The sequence below is a fragment of the mitochondrial genome of Triplophysa rosa (assembly GCF_024868665.1).
Source record: "Triplophysa rosa mitochondrion, complete genome".
NCBI lineage: Eukaryota > Metazoa > Chordata > Actinopteri > Cypriniformes > Nemacheilidae > Triplophysa > Triplophysa rosa.
The window spans coordinates 1-16,585 of NC_019587.1; the positions used below are offsets into that span (position 1 = coordinate 1).

Consider the following 16,585-nt stretch of genomic DNA (forward strand, 5'->3'; position numbering starts at 1 on the left):
GCTAGCGTAGCTTAAAATAAAGCATAGCACTGAAGATGCTAGGACGGGCCCTAGAAAGCTCCGCATGCATAAAGGCTTGGTCCTGACTTTACTGTTAACTTTAGCACAAATTACACATGCAAGTGTCAGCACCCCTGTGAGAATGCCCTTAATCCCCAGCCCGGGGACGAGGAGCAGGTATCAGGCACTAATCTCTTAGCCCAAAACACCTTGCCACGCCACACCCCCAAGGGAATTCAGCAGTGATAAATATTAAGCCATAAGTGAAAACTTGACTTAGTTAGTGTTAAGAGGGCCGGTAAAACTCGTGCCAGCCACCGCGGTTATACGAGGGGCCCTAGTTAACAGGTACGGCGTAAAGGGTGGTTAAGGGAGACAAATTTTAAAGCCAAAGGGCCTCCTGGCCGTCATACGCTCCCGAGTGTCCGAAGACCATAAACGAAAGTAACTTTAATATAGTCCACCTGACTCCACGAAAACTGAGAAACAAACTGGGATTAGATACCCCACTATGCTCAACCGTAAACCTAGACGTTAATCCACAATAAACGTCCGCCAGGGTACTACGAGCGTTAGCTTAAAACCCAAAGGACTTGGCGGTGCCTTAGACCCCCCTAGAGGAGCCTGTTCTAGAACCGATAACCCCCGTTAAACCTCACCATTTCTGGTCACCCCCGCCTATATACCGCCGTCGTCAGCTTACCCTGTGAAGGATTAACAGTAAGCTAAATGGACACACTCCAAAACGTCAGGTCAAGGTGTAGCATATGAAATGGGAAGAAATGGGCTACATTTTCTATTATAGAATATACACGAATAGTACCCTGAAAAATTACTCGAAGGAGGATTTAGTAGTAAAAAGGAAAGAGAGTGTCCTTTTGAACCCGGCTCTGAGGCGCGTACACACCGCCCGTCACTCTCCCCTGTCACACAGCAATAAATATTCTTAATACCAAAGCACCGACAAGGGGAGGCAAGTCGTAACATGGTAAGCGTACCGGAAGGTGCACTTGGATCAAACCCAGGATGTGGCTGAGATAGTTAAGCATCTCCCTTACACCGAGAAGACATCCATGCAAATTGGATCGCCCTGAACCAAACAGCTAGCTTAATCATAAAATTAACTCACTAATATAGATATAATATAAAATTAACTAAACTAAAAAACTAAACCATTTTTCCACCTTAGTACGGGAGACGGAAAAGGTAACTTCAAGCAATAGAGAAAGTACCGCAAGGGAAAGCTGAAAGAGTAATGAAATAACCCATATAAGTACAAAAAAGTAGAGCCTAACCCTCGTACCTTTTGCATCATGATTTAGCCAGCACCGCACAAGCAAAGAGACCTTTAGTTTGAGACCCCGAAACCAAGTGAGCTACCCCGGGACAGCCTATCAAGGGCGAACCCGTCTCTGTGGCAAAAGAGTGGGAAGAGCCCCGGGTAGAGGTGATAAACCTACCGAACTTGGTGATAGCTGGTTGCCTAAGAAATGAATAGAAGTTCAGCCTCGAGCCCCTTTAACCAACTAAGAGATATCTAAGCTAAGCACAAAGAGAAACACGAGAGTTAATTTAAAGGGGGTACAGCCCCTTTAACTAAGGACACAACCTTAAATAGGAGGATAAGGGTCATATTTTATAAAACTAGTCATTTACCAGTGGGCCTAAAAGCAGCCATCTGAGTAGAAAGCGTTAAAGCTCAAACGACATACAGTTTATTATAATGATAAACAGCGTCCAACTCCCCTAAAAATATTAGGCTATTCCATGCCACCATGGAAGTAACTATGCTAAAATGAGTAACAAGAGGATATAACAACCTCTCCCAATACAAGTGTAAACTAGACCGGATAAACCACTAGAAATTAACGAACCCAAAAAAAGAGGGTAGTGTGAGTACCACAAAAAAATCAAGAAACCACCACAACACTTAAATCGTTAAACCCACACTGGAGTATTACAAGGAAAGACTAAAAGAAATTAGGAAGGAACTCGGCAAACACAAGCCTCGCCTGTTTACCAAAAACATCGCCTCCTGCAAACTCTATGTATAGGAGGTCCAGTCCCTGCCCAGTGACTACAAGTTTAACGGCCGCGGTATTTTGACCGTGCAAAGGTAGCGCAATCACTTGTCTTTTAAATGAATTGACCTGTATGAATGGCTAAACGAGGGCTTAGCTGTCTCCCTTTTCAAGTCAGTGAAATTAATCTACCCGTGCAGAAGCGGGTATAAAAATACAAGACGAGAAGACCCTTTGGAGCTTAAGGTACAAATACACCTATGTTAAACAACTTACTAAATAAGTTTAAACCTAGTAGAAATTGGAATTTTACCTTCGGTTGGGGCGACCATGGAGAACAAATAATCCTCCAAGTGGACTGGAATAAACCCTAGAACCAAGAATTACACTTCTAAGTCACAGAAATTCTGACCAATTATGATCCGGCCACTAAGACCGATCAACGAACCAAGTTACCCTAGGGATAACAGCGCAATCCTCTCCAAGAGTCCATATCGACGAGAGGGTTTACGACCTCGATGTTGGATCAGGACATCCTAATGGTGCAGCCGCTATTAAGGGTTCGTTTGTTCAACGATTAAAGTCCTACGTGATCTGAGTTCAGACCGGAGCAATCCAGGTCAGTTTCTATCTGTAATGTCATTTTTCCTAGTACGAAAGGACCGGAAAAAGAAGGCCTATGCTAAAAGCACGCCTTACCCCTAATTAATGAAGACAACTAAATTAAGTAAAGGGGGGACTAAAAATACAGGCCAAAATAAGGCCATACTAAGATGGCAGAGCATGGTAATTGCAAAAGGCCTAAACCCTTCTAGTCAGAGGTTCAAATCCTCTTCTTAGTTATGCTAAACACCCTATTAACCCATCTAATTAACCCACTCGCGTATATTGTACCCGTCCTACTAGCCGTAGCCTTCCTTACACTCCTTGAACGAAAAGTTTTAGGTTATATACAACTACGAAAAGGACCAAACATTGTAGGACCATACGGACTACTACAACCAATTGCAGATGGAGTTAAACTTTTTATTAAAGAACCAATCCGCCCTTCTACATCATCCCCATTTCTATTCTTAGCAACCCCAATACTTGCACTAACTCTGGCCATAATATTATGAACACCTATACCCATACCCCAACCGGTAATAGATTTAAACCTAGGAATCTTATTTATTCTAGCATTATCAAGTCTAGCCGTATATTCAATTCTAGGATCAGGGTGAGCATCCAACTCAAAATATGCACTAATTGGTGCCCTACGAGCAGTAGCCCAGACAATTTCATATGAAGTAAGTCTTGGGTTAATTCTACTTTCAATTATTATATTCTCTGGGGGCTACACATTACAAATATTTAATATTACACAAGAAAGTATTTGACTTCTAATCCCAGCCTGACCACTAGCCGCAATATGATATATTTCCACCTTAGCCGAAACAAACCGTGCACCATTTGACCTCACAGAAGGAGAATCCGAACTAGTCTCAGGCTTCAACGTAGAATATGCCGGTGGACCATTCGCCCTATTTTTTCTAGCCGAATATGCCAATATTTTATTAATAAACACCTTATCAGCCATTCTTTTCCTAGGCGCATCACACATACCCTCCATTCCAGAATTAACAACAATTAATCTAATAACTAAAGCCGCACTACTATCAGTAATATTTTTATGAATTCGAGCCTCTTACCCACGATTCCGATACGACCAATTAATACACCTGGTTTGAAAAAACTTCCTACCTCTGACCCTAGCCTTAGTCCTTTGACATACCGCCCTTCCAATTGCACTTGCAGGACTCCCTCCACAATTATAACCCCAAGGAACCGTGCCTGAATTTCAAGGACCACTTTGATAGAGTGGCTTATGAGGGTTAAAGTCCCCCCAGTTCCTAGAAAGAAGGGAGTTGAACCCATGCTCAGGAGATCAAAACTCCTGGTGCTTCCTCTACACCACTTTCTAAGATAAGGTCAGCTAATAAAGCTTTCGGGCCCATACCCCGAACACGACGGTTAAAATCCATCCCATATCAATGAACCCCTACGTACTCACCATCCTATTATCAAGCTTAGGACTAGGAACCACCATAACCTTTGCCAGCTCACACTGACTCTTAGCCTGAATAGGATTAGAAATTAATACCTTAGCAATTATTCCATTAATAACCCAGCAGCACCACCCCCGAGCAGTTGAAGCAGCCACAAAATACTTTTTAACTCAAGCAACCGCCGCAGCAATAATCCTGTTCGCCGCAGCTACAAATGCGTGAATGATGGGTGAATGAGATATTAACAATTTATCCCACCCAATAGCTTCTTCAATGATAATAGCCGCCCTAGCACTAAAAATTGGACTAGCACCTATACACTTCTGATTACCAGAAGTTCTTCAAGGACTTGACCTGCCTACCGGGCTAATTCTATCCACCTGACAAAAACTAGCCCCACTCGCACTAATTATTCAAGTAGCACATACCATCAACCCCACTATGCTTACACTACTAGGACTTCTATCCGCACTAGTCGGAGGATGAGGAGGACTTAATCAAACTCAGATCCGAAAAATTTTAGGTTACTCATCAATTGCCCACATAGGATGAATAATTATTATTTCACAGTATGCCCCACACCTAACACTGCTCACCCTAACCATGTATTTATTTATAACATCAGCAGCATTCCTATCATTAAAAATAACATCAACCACAAATATTATAACCATAACAACAATATGATCAAAAGCCCCAATACTAGCATCAACCATAGCCCTAACTCTTCTATCACTAGGAGGACTCCCACCATTAACAGGATTTATACCTAAGTGGTTAATTCTACAGGAAATAGCAAAACAACAACTACCACTTACAGCAACAATTATAGCCATAGCCGCTCTTCTAAGCCTTTACTTCTATCTCCGACTATGTTACGCAATAACCCTTACCATCTCCCCAAATACAACTAATGCTACAATACCATGACGAACTTATACAACCCAATCCACAATTACCCTTGCCCTTTTTACCACAACCGCCCTTGGACTCCTACCAATAACACCAGCCATTATAACACTCCTCACCTAGGGACTTAGGATAAATTAGACCAAGAGCCTTCAAAGCTCTAAGCAGGAGTTGAAATCTCCTAGTCCCTAATTAAGACCTGCAGGACTTTATACCACATCTTCTGAATGCAACCCAGACACTTTAATTAAGCTAAGGCCTTACTAGATGAGAAGGCCTCGATCCTACAAGATCTTAGTTAACAGCTAAGCGCCCAAACCAGCGGGCATTCATCTATCCTTCCCGCCGTTAACGAGTAAGGCGGGAAAGCCCCGGCAGACGTCAATCTGCGTCCTTGGATTTGCAATCCAGCATGAGCTTCACCACGGGGCTTGATAGAAAGAGGATTTAAACCTCTATACACGGAGCTACAATCCGCCACCTATATCGGCCATCCTACCTGTGGCAATCACGCGCTGATTCTTCTCTACAAACCACAAAGACATTGGCACCCTTTACTTGGTATTTGGTGCCTGAGCCGGGATAGTTGGAACTGCCCTAAGCCTACTAATTCGAGCTGAACTAAGTCAGCCAGGGTCCCTTCTTGGCGATGATCAAATCTATAACGTTATTGTTACCGCACATGCCTTCGTCATAATCTTCTTTATAGTAATACCTATTCTTATCGGGGGTTTTGGTAACTGACTTGTCCCACTAATAATTGGAGCCCCTGATATAGCATTTCCCCGAATAAATAATATAAGCTTCTGGCTACTACCACCATCTTTCCTTCTACTGCTAGCCTCTTCTGGTGTTGAGGCTGGGGCTGGCACGGGATGAACAGTCTACCCGCCCCTTGCGGGCAATTTAGCCCATGCAGGAGCATCCGTTGACCTAACTATCTTCTCACTCCACTTAGCAGGTGTATCATCCATCCTCGGGGCAGTTAATTTTATTACAACTACAATTAATATAAAACCACCAGCAATATCCCAATATCAAACCCCACTATTTGTATGATCTGTACTAGTCACTGCTGTCTTATTACTACTATCTTTACCAGTTCTGGCTGCCGGAATTACAATACTTCTAACAGACCGAAACCTTAATACCACATTCTTTGACCCCGCAGGAGGGGGAGACCCTATCCTCTACCAGCACTTATTCTGATTCTTTGGCCATCCAGAAGTGTACATTTTAATCTTGCCAGGATTTGGTATTATTTCTCATGTTGTGGCTTACTATGCAGGCAAGAAAGAGCCCTTCGGGTACATAGGAATGGTATGAGCCATAATGGCCATCGGCCTGCTAGGGTTCATTGTATGGGCCCACCATATATTTACAGTAGGGATGGACGTAGACACCCGTGCATACTTTACATCCGCAACAATAATTATTGCTATTCCAACAGGAGTTAAAGTTTTTAGTTGATTAGCCACACTTCATGGGGGGTCAATTAAATGGGAAACACCTATACTATGGGCCTTGGGCTTCATCTTCCTTTTTACAGTGGGAGGTTTAACGGGAATCGTACTAGCCAACTCATCCCTAGATATTGTCCTACATGATACCTATTATGTAGTTGCGCATTTTCACTATGTTTTATCAATAGGGGCCGTATTTGCAATTATAGCAGCTTTCGTTCATTGATTCCCATTATTTACAGGATATACCTTACACAGCACATGAACCAAAATCCACTTTATAGTAATATTTATTGGCGTTAACCTCACATTTTTCCCACAACATTTCCTTGGACTAGCAGGAATACCCCGACGATATTCAGATTATCCAGATGCATATGCTCTATGAAATACAGTATCATCTATTGGATCCCTAATTTCCTTAGTAGCAGTAATTATGTTTTTATTTATCTTATGAGAAGCCTTCGCTGCTAAACGAGAAGTCTCATCTGTAGAATTAACCATAACAAATATTGAATGACTCCACGGATGCCCTCCACCATATCACACATTTGAAGAGCCCGCATTTGTACAAGTTCAATCAAATTAACGAGGAAGGGAGGAATTGAACCCCCATCAACTGGTTTCAAGCCAATTACATAACCACTCTGTCACCTCCTTCAAGACATTAGTAAACCCGAAAATTACATCATCTTGTCAAGATGAAATTGTAGGTTAAACTCCTGCATGCCTTAAGCTTAGAGCTTAATGGCACATCCCTCACAACTAGGATTCCAAGACGCGGCATCACCCGTTATAGAAGAGCTTCTTCACTTCCATGATCACGCTTTAATAATCGTATTCTTAATTAGTACTTTAGTGCTTTATATTATTATTGCAATAGTATCAACAAAACTTACAAATAAGTATATTTTAGACTCCCAAGAGATCGAGATTGTATGAACTGTATTACCAGCCGTAATTCTTATTTTGATTGCCCTCCCCTCTTTACGAATTCTTTACCTTATAGATGAGATTAATGACCCCCACCTAACAATTAAAGCCATGGGACATCAATGATACTGAAGCTACGAATACACTGACTATGAAAACTTAGGCTTTGACTCGTATATAATCCCAACCCAAGACCTTAACCCAGGACAATTCCGACTTCTTGAAACCGACCACCGAATAGTTATCCCTATAGAATCCCCCATCCGAGTACTTGTATCCGCTGAAGACGTATTACATTCTTGGGCTGTTCCATCCCTTGGAGTGAAAATAGATGCGGTCCCAGGGCGTCTTAATCAAACAGCCTTTATTGCCTCTCGACCGGGGGTATTTTATGGACAATGCTCCGAAATCTGTGGAGCAAACCACAGCTTCATACCTATTGTAGTGGAATCAGTTCCACTTGAACACTTTGAAAACTGATCCTCACTAATACTAAAAGACGCCTCACCAGGAAGCTAAACATGGAACTCAGCATTGGCCTTATTAAGCCAAAGAATGGTGCCTCCCAACCACCCCTAGTGAAATGCCTCATTTAAACCCGGCCCCCTGATTTGCAATTTTACTATTCTCATGACTGGTATTCCTTACCATCATCCCAACTAAAGTAATAAGTCATACATCACCTAACGAACCGATTACTCTGGACTCCGAAAAACACAAAACTGAACCCTGAAACTGACCATGGCAATAAGCTTTTTCGATCAATTTGCAAGCTCCTCCTGTATAGGTGTTCCATTAATTGCCATCGCAATTGCCCTACCATGAGTGATATACCCCACTTCTACATCACGGTGAATTAATAACCGCCTTATTACTATCCAAGGGTGGTTCATTAACCGATTTACTAACCAACTTATACTGCCACTAAGTATAGGAGGCCACAAGTGGGCACTACTATTAGCCTCTCTAATAGTATTTTTAATTACTATTAATATAATCGGACTATTACCATATACTTTTACCCCAACAACACAACTATCATTAAATATAGGATTTGCCGTCCCACTATGACTCGCTACAGTTATTATCGGAATACGTAATCAACCAACAGTGGCTCTCGGCCATCTCTTACCAGAAGGCACACCTATCCCTCTAATCCCCGTACTTATTATTATTGAAACAATTAGCCTTTTTATTCGGCCATTAGCCCTCGGCGTACGACTAACAGCCAATCTCACCGCAGGACACCTTTTAATTCAGCTAATCGCCACAGCCGTATTTGTCCTTCTCCCAATAATACCCACAGTAGCAATTATTACAGCCGCCATCTTATTCCTCCTAACACTATTAGAGGTAGCAGTAGCAATAATTCAAGCCTATGTATTTGTCCTTCTCCTCAGCCTGTACTTACAAGAGAACGTTTAATGGCCCACCAAGCACACGCATACCATATAGTTGACCCAAGCCCATGACCACTAACCGGCGCAGTCGGAGCTTTATTATTAACATCCGGCTTAGCAATCTGATTTCACTTCCACTCTATTACACTTATAACCCTTGGACTAATACTTCTATTTCTAACAATATACCAATGATGACGAGACATTATCCGAGAAGGAACATTTCAAGGCCACCACACACCCCCAGTACAAAAAGGCTTACGATACGGTATAATCCTGTTCATTACATCTGAAGTATTCTTTTTCCTAGGATTTTTCTGAGCCTTTTACCACTCAAGCCTGGCACCCACCCCGGAGCTAGGAGGATGCTGACCACCAACAGGAGTTACCACCCTGGACCCATTTGAAGTACCACTACTTAATACAGCTGTTCTTTTAGCATCAGGAGTTACAGTAACATGGGCCCACCATAGTTTAATAGAAAATAACCGCAAACAAGCTATTCAATCACTAACACTGACAATTTTATTAGGACTTTACTTTACCACCTTACAAGCCACAGAATACTATGAAGCGCCCTTCACAATCGCAGACGGAGTTTATGGTTCAACATTCTTTGTGGCCACAGGATTCCACGGATTACACGTTATTATTGGATCTTCATTCCTGGCCATCTGCCTACTCCGACAAATCCAATATCACTTTACATCCGAGCACCACTTCGGCTTTGAAGCTGCCGCATGATACTGACACTTCGTAGACGTAGTATGACTATTCCTTTACGTATCAATTTATTGATGAGGCTCATATCTTTCTAGTATTTAAAGCTGTACGAGTGACTTCCAATCACCCAGTCTTGGTTAAACCCCAAGGAAAGATAATGAATTTGGTTATTACAATCCTGACTATTACAACAGCCCTCTCCTTAGTATTAGCGACTGTATCTTTTTGACTACCTCAGATAAAACCAGATGCAGAAAAACTCTCACCCTATGAATGCGGCTTCGACCCATTAGGATCCGCCCGACTCCCATTCTCATTACGATTCTTTCTAGTAGCTATCTTGTTCTTATTATTTGACCTAGAAATCGCCCTACTCCTACCACTACCATGGGGAGATCAACTCCATAACCCTACCAGCACCTTTTTCTGAGCTACAACAATCCTAATCTTACTTACCCTAGGTTTAATTTATGAATGAGTCCAGGGGGGCCTAGAATGGGCAGAATAGGGGTTTAGTCCAATATAAGACCTCTGATTTCGGCTCAGATAACTATGGTTTAACTCCATAACCCCCTTATGACACCCGTACACTTCAGCTTTAGTTCAGCTTTTATACTAGGTCTTATAGGTCTAGCATTTCATCGCACCCATTTGCTCTCTGCGCTGCTTTGCCTGGAAGGAATAATATTATCCTTATTCATTGCACTAGCCCTCTGAACCATGCAACTTGAATCAACCATATTTTCTGCAGCCCCAATACTATTACTAGCCTTCTCTGCCTGCGAGGCCAGCGCAGGTTTAGCCCTATTGGTTGCCACTGCCCGAACCCATGGAACCGATCGACTACAAAACCTAAGTCTACTACAATGTTAAAAGTATTAATCCCCACGATTATGTTATTCCCAATAATCTGATCATCATCACCTAAATGACTATGACCCACAGCTACTACTCAAAGCCTATTAATTGCACTTATTAGCCTTACCTGATTAAAATGACCATCAGAAACTGGATGATCAGCCTCCAACATGTACTTAGCCACAGACCCCTTATCCACCCCCCTCCTAGTCCTAACATGCTGACTTCTTCCTTTAATAATCTTGGCCAGCCAAAACCACTTACACCCAGAACCAATTAACCGACAACGCCTATATATTAGCCTTTTAATCTCTCTACAAACTTTCCTAATTATAGCATTTGGAGCCACAGAAATTATTATATTCTATATTATATTTGAAGCCACCCTCGTCCCCACGCTCATTATTATTACCCGGTGGGGTAACCAAACTGAACGCCTGAATGCCGGAACCTATTTCTTATTTTATACTCTAGCAGGCTCATTACCACTTCTAATTGCTCTCCTCCTGCTTCAACAATCAACAGGAACACTATCAATACTAATTTTACAATACTCTCAACCACTAACACTTAACTCCTGAGGTCATAACATCTGATGAGCCGGATGCTTAATTGCATTTCTAGTAAAAATACCGCTCTATGGAGTCCATCTTTGACTACCCAAAGCCCACGTTGAAGCCCCAGTAGCAGGGTCTATAGTTCTGGCCGCAGTACTGCTAAAGCTTGGGGGCTACGGAATAATACGAATAATAATTATGTTAGACCCACTATCAAAAGAACTCGCTTACCCCTTTATTATCTTAGCCCTATGGGGCATTCTCATAACTGGTTCAATTTGCTTACGACAAACAGACCTAAAATCCCTAATCGCATACTCATCAGTAAGCCATATAGGCCTAGTAGCAGGAGGAATTCTAGTTCAAACCCCTTGAGGATTCACAGGTGCAATCATTTTAATAATTGCCCACGGACTAGTATCATCAGCATTATTTTGTCTAGCCAATACCACCTATGAACGAACCCACAGCCGAGCTATAATATTAGCCCGAGGCATACAAATAATTCTCCCACTGACTGCAGTCTGATGATTTATTGCTAACTTAGCAAACCTAGCACTACCACCCCTCCCAAACCTAATAGGTGAAATCATAATTATTACCACCTTATTCAACTGATCCCCATGAACCATTATGCTTTCAGGACTAGGAACACTAATTACAGCAGCTTACTCCCTATACCTATTCTTAATAACTCAACGGGGACCAACACCAAACCACATTAAAGGGCTTTCACCATTTCACACCCGAGAACATCTACTAATAGCTCTTCACCTTATCCCTGTTATCCTGCTAGTGACAAAACCAGAACTCATCTGAGGCTGATGCTACTAGTAAGTATAGTTTAACCAAAACATCAGATTGTGATTCTAAAAATAGAGGTTAGAATCCTCTTACTCACCAAGGAAGGCCAAAGGCAGTAAGTACTGCTAATACTTATATCCATGGTTAAACTCCATGGCTTCCTTGTGCTTCTAAAGGATAACAGCCCATCCATTGGTCTTAGGAACCAAAAACTCTTGGTGCAAATCCGAGTGGAAGCTATGCACACAATAACCATAATTCTATCATCCTCACTAATTCTAGTTGTTACAACTCTCATCTGTCCCCTATTAATTACACTCAATAATCCATCTAAAAATCAAAATTGGGCCACCACATATGTTAAAACTGCTGTAAGCACTGCATTCTTTATCAGTCTTATACCACTTATATTATTTCTAGACCAAGGAACTGAAACTATCATTACTAATTGACACTGAATAAATACAACCCTTTTTGACGTTAATATTAGCTTTAAATTTGATCACTACTCCATTATTTTTACACCTATTGCCCTCTACGTAACCTGATCCATTCTAGAATTCGCATCCTGATACATACACTCAGACCCAAATATAAACCGATTCTTCAAATATTTACTACTCTTTCTGGTAGCTATAATTATTCTTGTAACCGCCAACAACCTATTTCAACTCTTTATCGGATGAGAAGGAGTAGGCATTATATCATTTCTCCTAATTGGCTGGTGATATGGACGAGCTGATGCCAACACAGCAGCCCTACAAGCCGTCCTATATAATCGAGTTGGAGATATCGGACTAATTATAAGTATAGCCTGAATTGCAGTTAACCTAAACTCATGGGAAATACAACAGATCTTTGTATTATCAAAAACCTCAGATATAACACTTCCACTTATTGGATTAATCCTAGCAGCAACTGGCAAATCAGCCCAGTTCGGCTTACACCCATGGCTACCATCAGCCATGGAGGGTCCCACGCCAGTCTCTGCCCTACTTCATTCCAGCACTATAGTTGTTGCTGGTATTTTCTTGCTTATTCGACTACACCCTATTATAGAAAATAATAACCTGGCATTAACAACCTGCCTATGTTTAGGAGCATTAACCACAGTATTCACAGCCACCTGCGCTTTAACACAAAATGACATTAAAAAAATCGTAGCATTTTCTACATCCAGTCAACTAGGACTTATAATAGTTACAATTGGCCTTAACCAACCTCAACTGGCGTTCCTGCACATCTGTACCCACGCCTTTTTTAAAGCAATATTATTTTTATGCTCAGGTTCCATTATTCACAGCCTCAATGATGAACAAGATATCCGAAAAATAGGAGGATTACAAAACCTGCTACCCTTCACCTCAACTTGCCTCACCATCGGCAGCCTAGCCCTAACAGGAACACCCTTTCTAGCAGGATTCTTCTCAAAAGATGCTATTATCGAAGCAATAAATACCTCCTACCTAAACGCCTGAGCCCTTACATTAACACTTATTGCCACATCTTTCACTGCCGTTTACAGTTTCCGAATAGTATTCTTCGTAACTATAGGCACCCCTCGATTTACCGCCATATCCCCAATTAACGAAAATAATTTATTAGTAATTAATCCAATTAAACGACTTGCCTGAGGAAGTATTACTGCAGGACTTATCATCACATCAAATTTCCTAACCTACAAAACTCCAATCATAACTATACCACTAACCCTAAAAATAGCCGCTCTAATAGTAACAATTATCGGCCTACTTACAGCCATAGAACTAGCAGGACTAACCAGCAAACAATTTAAAACTAATCCAGCACCACCACTACATCACTTTTCCAACATACTAGGTTATTTTCCAATAACTGTTCATCGACTAACCCCAAAACTAAACTTGGTGCTAGGACAATCAATTGCTACACAACTAGTAGATCAAACCTGATTTGAAGCTATAGGACCAAAAGGAATATCCTACACCCAGATTAAAATAGCCAAAACTATTAGTGACTCTCAACAAGGAATAATCAAGACTTACCTAACAATCTTTTTATTATCAACAACCCTTGCCATCTTATTATCAATAATTTAAACTGCACGAAGAGCCCCACGACCAAGCCCACGAGTCAACTCTAATACTACAAATAACGTTAATAATAGTACCCACGCACTAATAATTAATAAACCACCCCCAGACGAGTATATTACAGCTACCCCTCCAACATCCCCACGCAATATAGAAAACTCCTTTAAATCATCAACAACAACCCAAGACCCCTCATACCAGTCTTCCCAAAATAAACCAACAACTAAACTAACGCCAAGTAAATAAATTAAAACATAACCAGCCACAGAACGATCCCCTCAAGACTCAGGAAAAGGTTCAGCAGCCAAAGCTGCTGAATAAGCAAATACTACGAGTATACCACCTAAATAAATTAAGAAAAGAACTAGGGATAAAAAAGATCCCCCATGTCCAATAAGTACTCCACACCCCACCCCAGCTGCTACAACTAAACCCAAAGCAGCAAAATAAGGTGCAGGATTAGAAGCCACAGCAACTAACCCAATGATTAAAGCAATTAATAGTAAAGATACAAGATAAGTCATAATTCTTACCTGGATTTTAACCAAGACCAGTGACTCGAAGAACCACCGTTGTTATTCAACTATAAAAACCCTTAATGGCAAGCCTACGAAAAACACATCCCCTAATCAAAATCGCTAACCACGCACTAGTTGACTTACCAGCCCCCTCTAATATTTCAGTGTGATGAAACTTTGGATCACTCCTAGGATTATGCCTAGCCATACAAATTATTACAGGGTTATTTCTAGCTATACACTACACATCTGATATTTCCACCGCTTTCTCCTCAGTAGCACACATCTGCCGGGACGTAAATTACGGATGATTCATTCGAAGCATACATGCTAATGGAGCATCATTCTTCTTTATCTGCCTTTACCTACATATTGCCCGAGGATTATACTACGGATCCTATTTATATAAAGAAACCTGAAATATTGGAGTCGTCCTATTCTTATTAGTAATAATAACAGCCTTTGTAGGTTACGTCCTCCCATGAGGACAAATATCATTCTGAGGCGCCACAGTCATTACTAACTTACTATCAGCAATCCCATATGTAGGAAATGCCCTAGTCCAATGAATCTGAGGCGGATTCTCAGTAGACAACGCAACCCTGACCCGATTCTTCGCCTTTCACTTCTTATTCCCATTTATTGTTGCAGCAGCTACCCTTATTCACTTATTATTTCTACACGAAACAGGATCAAATAACCCAACGGGGCTAAACTCAAACGCAGATAAAATCACCTTCCACCCATACTTCTCCTATAAAGACCTGCTAGGATTTATAATTATACTATTAGCCCTAACATCCCTAGCACTATTCTCCCCCAACCTTTTAGGAGACCCGGATAACTTCACCCCAGCCAACCCATTAGTTACCCCTCCCCATATTAAACCCGAATGATACTTTTTATTTGCCTACGCCATCCTACGATCGATCCCAAACAAACTTGGAGGGGTTTTAGCCCTTTTATTTTCCATTCTTATTTTAATACTGGTACCCACTCTACACACATCGAAACAACGAGGGCTAACATTTCGGCCCGCCACCCAGCTCCTATTCTGGGCACTAGTAGCAGATATATTTATCCTAACATGAATTGGGGGAATACCAGTAGAACACCCATTTATTACCATTGGACAAATTGCATCCATCCTATACTTCACACTATTCTTAATTCTAATGCCACTGGCAGGTTGACTAGAAAATAAAGCAATGGAATTAGCTTGCCTTAGTAGCTTAATTTAAAGCATCGGTTTTGTAATCCGAAGATTGGAGGTTAAACCCCTCCCTAGCGCCAGAAAAAAGAGATTCTAACTCTCACTCCTGGCACCCAAGGCCAGAGTTCTAAATTAAACTATTTCCTGACATGATTGATATAGCGCATACTATGCATTATATTACATTAATGCTCTAGTACATATATGTATTATCACCATAAATTTATTTTAAACATAAAGCAAGTACTAACATATAAGGCATTCATAAAGCACACATTTATAAACCACATCGAATCCTTTTAAATTGAGTTAGTCCTTGTCCTGGCAAAATATCGTTCTAATCAAATTCCTTTGATTATTCAATTAACATTTTCAGAGACGATAACTTATGTAGTAAGAAATCACCAACCAGTTTATATAATTGCATATTCTGAATGATAGAATCAGGGACATAACTGTAAATAGGACATATTATTAATTATTCCTGGCATCTGGTTATGACCTCACTGCGTATAACGTGCTTAATTCACCACTCAAAGCTCTACTTTGCATAAGTCACTCGTTCAATAACCCCACATGCTTCGCCTCCATTTAGATGCATTTGATTCCTTTTTTCAGTCTTCATTTGCATTTCAGAGTGTACACTTCAAATGTTCAATTAAGATTGTGTACTTTCTTGATTGTGACAATTATAATGAAAGATTTAATGACATAAATTTAGAAGTTACATACGTTTATCTCAAGTGCATAATACATATTACTCAATACAGACCTATACTATATGCCCCCTCTTGGTTTCCGCGCGTTAAACCCCCCTACCCCCTACGCTCAGCAAATCCGGTTATTCTTGTTAAACCCCTAAACCAAGAAAGGCTCGACTAAACGCATCAAAGTTAATGAGTTTTGGTGATATTAACTTATGCATATCATATTATATATAACATATAAAATTAAAATATTACACTTTTTTTACATTTTTTTACACATTTTACACTAATAAATAGCCCAAAAATTACGATGGAAAATATTAATAAAATCTCAATACTAAAATTTCGAACGAAAATTA

The 16,585-nt window shown here is 40.9% G+C and overlaps 13 protein-coding genes and 24 non-coding genes across 37 annotated transcripts, besides 2 other annotated features; 28 read left to right on the forward strand and 9 right to left on the reverse strand. All coding sequences in view use genetic code 2, as the record gives it.

Moving 5' to 3' along the window:
* On the forward strand, positions 1-69 carry F747_mgt01. The gene has a single exon. It is a non-coding gene; the product is annotated as a tRNA-Phe (tRNA).
* On the forward strand, positions 70-1,022 carry F747_mgr02. Its single transcript has one exon. It is a non-coding gene; the product is annotated as a s-rRNA (ribosomal RNA).
* On the forward strand, positions 1,023-1,094 carry F747_mgt02. The gene has a single exon. It is a non-coding gene; the product is annotated as a tRNA-Val (tRNA).
* F747_mgr01 lies at positions 1,095-2,788 on the forward strand. The gene has a single exon. It is a non-coding gene; the product is annotated as a l-rRNA (ribosomal RNA).
* Positions 2,789-2,863, forward strand: F747_mgt03. The gene has a single exon. It is a non-coding gene; the product is annotated as a tRNA-Leu (tRNA).
* On the forward strand, positions 2,864-3,838 carry ND1 (NADH dehydrogenase subunit 1). Its single transcript has one exon. It carries the CDS (start codon positions 2,864-2,866, stop codon positions 3,836-3,838), a length of 975 nt encoding a protein of 324 aa, YP_007024995.1.
* A 6-nt stretch (positions 3,839-3,844) lies between these two features.
* Positions 3,845-3,915, forward strand: F747_mgt04. Its single transcript has one exon. It is a non-coding gene; the product is annotated as a tRNA-Ile (tRNA).
* Positions 3,914-3,984, reverse strand: F747_mgt05. Its single transcript has one exon. It is a non-coding gene; the product is annotated as a tRNA-Gln (tRNA).
* A 1-nt stretch (position 3,985) lies between these two features.
* Positions 3,986-4,054, forward strand: F747_mgt06. The gene has a single exon. It is a non-coding gene; the product is annotated as a tRNA-Met (tRNA).
* On the forward strand, positions 4,055-5,099 carry ND2 (NADH dehydrogenase subunit 2). The gene has a single exon. A coding segment is annotated over exon 1 (1,045 nt).
* F747_mgt07 lies at positions 5,100-5,169 on the forward strand. The gene has a single exon. It is a non-coding gene; the product is annotated as a tRNA-Trp (tRNA).
* A 2-nt stretch (positions 5,170-5,171) lies between these two features.
* On the reverse strand, positions 5,172-5,240 carry F747_mgt08. Its single transcript has one exon. It is a non-coding gene; the product is annotated as a tRNA-Ala (tRNA).
* Position 5,241: 1 nt separating this feature from the next.
* Positions 5,242-5,314, reverse strand: F747_mgt09. The gene has a single exon. It is a non-coding gene; the product is annotated as a tRNA-Asn (tRNA).
* Positions 5,315-5,344: an origin of replication (replication origin of L-strand).
* Positions 5,345-5,410, reverse strand: F747_mgt10. The gene has a single exon. It is a non-coding gene; the product is annotated as a tRNA-Cys (tRNA).
* On the reverse strand, positions 5,411-5,478 carry F747_mgt11. The gene has a single exon. It is a non-coding gene; the product is annotated as a tRNA-Tyr (tRNA).
* Position 5,479: 1 nt separating this feature from the next.
* COX1 (cytochrome c oxidase subunit I) lies at positions 5,480-7,030 on the forward strand. Its single transcript has one exon. It carries the CDS (start codon positions 5,480-5,482, stop codon positions 7,028-7,030), a length of 1,551 nt encoding a protein of 516 aa, YP_007024997.1.
* On the reverse strand, positions 7,031-7,101 carry F747_mgt12. The gene has a single exon. It is a non-coding gene; the product is annotated as a tRNA-Ser (tRNA).
* Position 7,102: 1 nt separating this feature from the next.
* Positions 7,103-7,175, forward strand: F747_mgt13. Its single transcript has one exon. It is a non-coding gene; the product is annotated as a tRNA-Asp (tRNA).
* Positions 7,176-7,188: 13 nt separating this feature from the next.
* COX2 (cytochrome c oxidase subunit II) lies at positions 7,189-7,893 on the forward strand. Its single transcript has one exon — positions 7,189-7,879. A coding segment is annotated over exon 1 (691 nt).
* F747_mgt14 lies at positions 7,880-7,956 on the forward strand. The gene has a single exon. It is a non-coding gene; the product is annotated as a tRNA-Lys (tRNA).
* Position 7,957: 1 nt separating this feature from the next.
* Positions 7,958-8,125, forward strand: ATP8 (ATP synthase F0 subunit 8). The gene has a single exon. The coding sequence runs from the start codon at positions 7,958-7,960 to the stop codon at positions 8,123-8,125; it is 168 nt and encodes a 55-aa protein (YP_007024999.1).
* On the forward strand, positions 8,116-8,799 carry ATP6 (ATP synthase F0 subunit 6). The gene has a single exon. It carries the CDS (start codon positions 8,116-8,118, stop codon positions 8,797-8,799), a length of 684 nt encoding a protein of 227 aa, YP_007025000.1.
* On the forward strand, positions 8,799-9,599 carry COX3 (cytochrome c oxidase subunit III). The gene has a single exon: positions 8,799-9,582. A coding segment is annotated over exon 1 (784 nt).
* On the forward strand, positions 9,583-9,654 carry F747_mgt15. Its single transcript has one exon. It is a non-coding gene; the product is annotated as a tRNA-Gly (tRNA).
* On the forward strand, positions 9,655-10,003 carry ND3 (NADH dehydrogenase subunit 3). Its single transcript has one exon. A coding segment is annotated over exon 1 (349 nt).
* Positions 10,004-10,073, forward strand: F747_mgt16. Its single transcript has one exon. It is a non-coding gene; the product is annotated as a tRNA-Arg (tRNA).
* On the forward strand, positions 10,074-10,370 carry ND4L (NADH dehydrogenase subunit 4L). Its single transcript has one exon. The coding sequence runs from the start codon at positions 10,074-10,076 to the stop codon at positions 10,368-10,370; it is 297 nt and encodes a 98-aa protein (YP_007025003.1).
* ND4 (NADH dehydrogenase subunit 4) lies at positions 10,364-11,745 on the forward strand. Its single transcript has one exon. A coding segment is annotated over exon 1 (1,382 nt).
* F747_mgt17 lies at positions 11,746-11,814 on the forward strand. Its single transcript has one exon. It is a non-coding gene; the product is annotated as a tRNA-His (tRNA).
* On the forward strand, positions 11,815-11,881 carry F747_mgt18. The gene has a single exon. It is a non-coding gene; the product is annotated as a tRNA-Ser (tRNA).
* Position 11,882: 1 nt separating this feature from the next.
* On the forward strand, positions 11,883-11,955 carry F747_mgt19. The gene has a single exon. It is a non-coding gene; the product is annotated as a tRNA-Leu (tRNA).
* ND5 (NADH dehydrogenase subunit 5) lies at positions 11,956-13,794 on the forward strand. The gene has a single exon. The coding sequence runs from the start codon at positions 11,956-11,958 to the stop codon at positions 13,792-13,794; it is 1,839 nt and encodes a 612-aa protein (YP_007025005.1).
* Positions 13,791-14,312, reverse strand: ND6 (NADH dehydrogenase subunit 6). Its single transcript has one exon. The coding sequence runs from the start codon at positions 14,310-14,312 to the stop codon at positions 13,791-13,793; it is 522 nt and encodes a 173-aa protein (YP_007025006.1).
* On the reverse strand, positions 14,313-14,381 carry F747_mgt20. Its single transcript has one exon. It is a non-coding gene; the product is annotated as a tRNA-Glu (tRNA).
* Positions 14,382-14,386: 5 nt separating this feature from the next.
* CYTB (cytochrome b) lies at positions 14,387-15,547 on the forward strand. Its single transcript has one exon — positions 14,387-15,527. A coding segment is annotated over exon 1 (1,141 nt).
* On the forward strand, positions 15,528-15,598 carry F747_mgt21. The gene has a single exon. It is a non-coding gene; the product is annotated as a tRNA-Thr (tRNA).
* Positions 15,597-15,666, reverse strand: F747_mgt22. The gene has a single exon. It is a non-coding gene; the product is annotated as a tRNA-Pro (tRNA).
* Positions 15,667-16,585: a D loop (control region).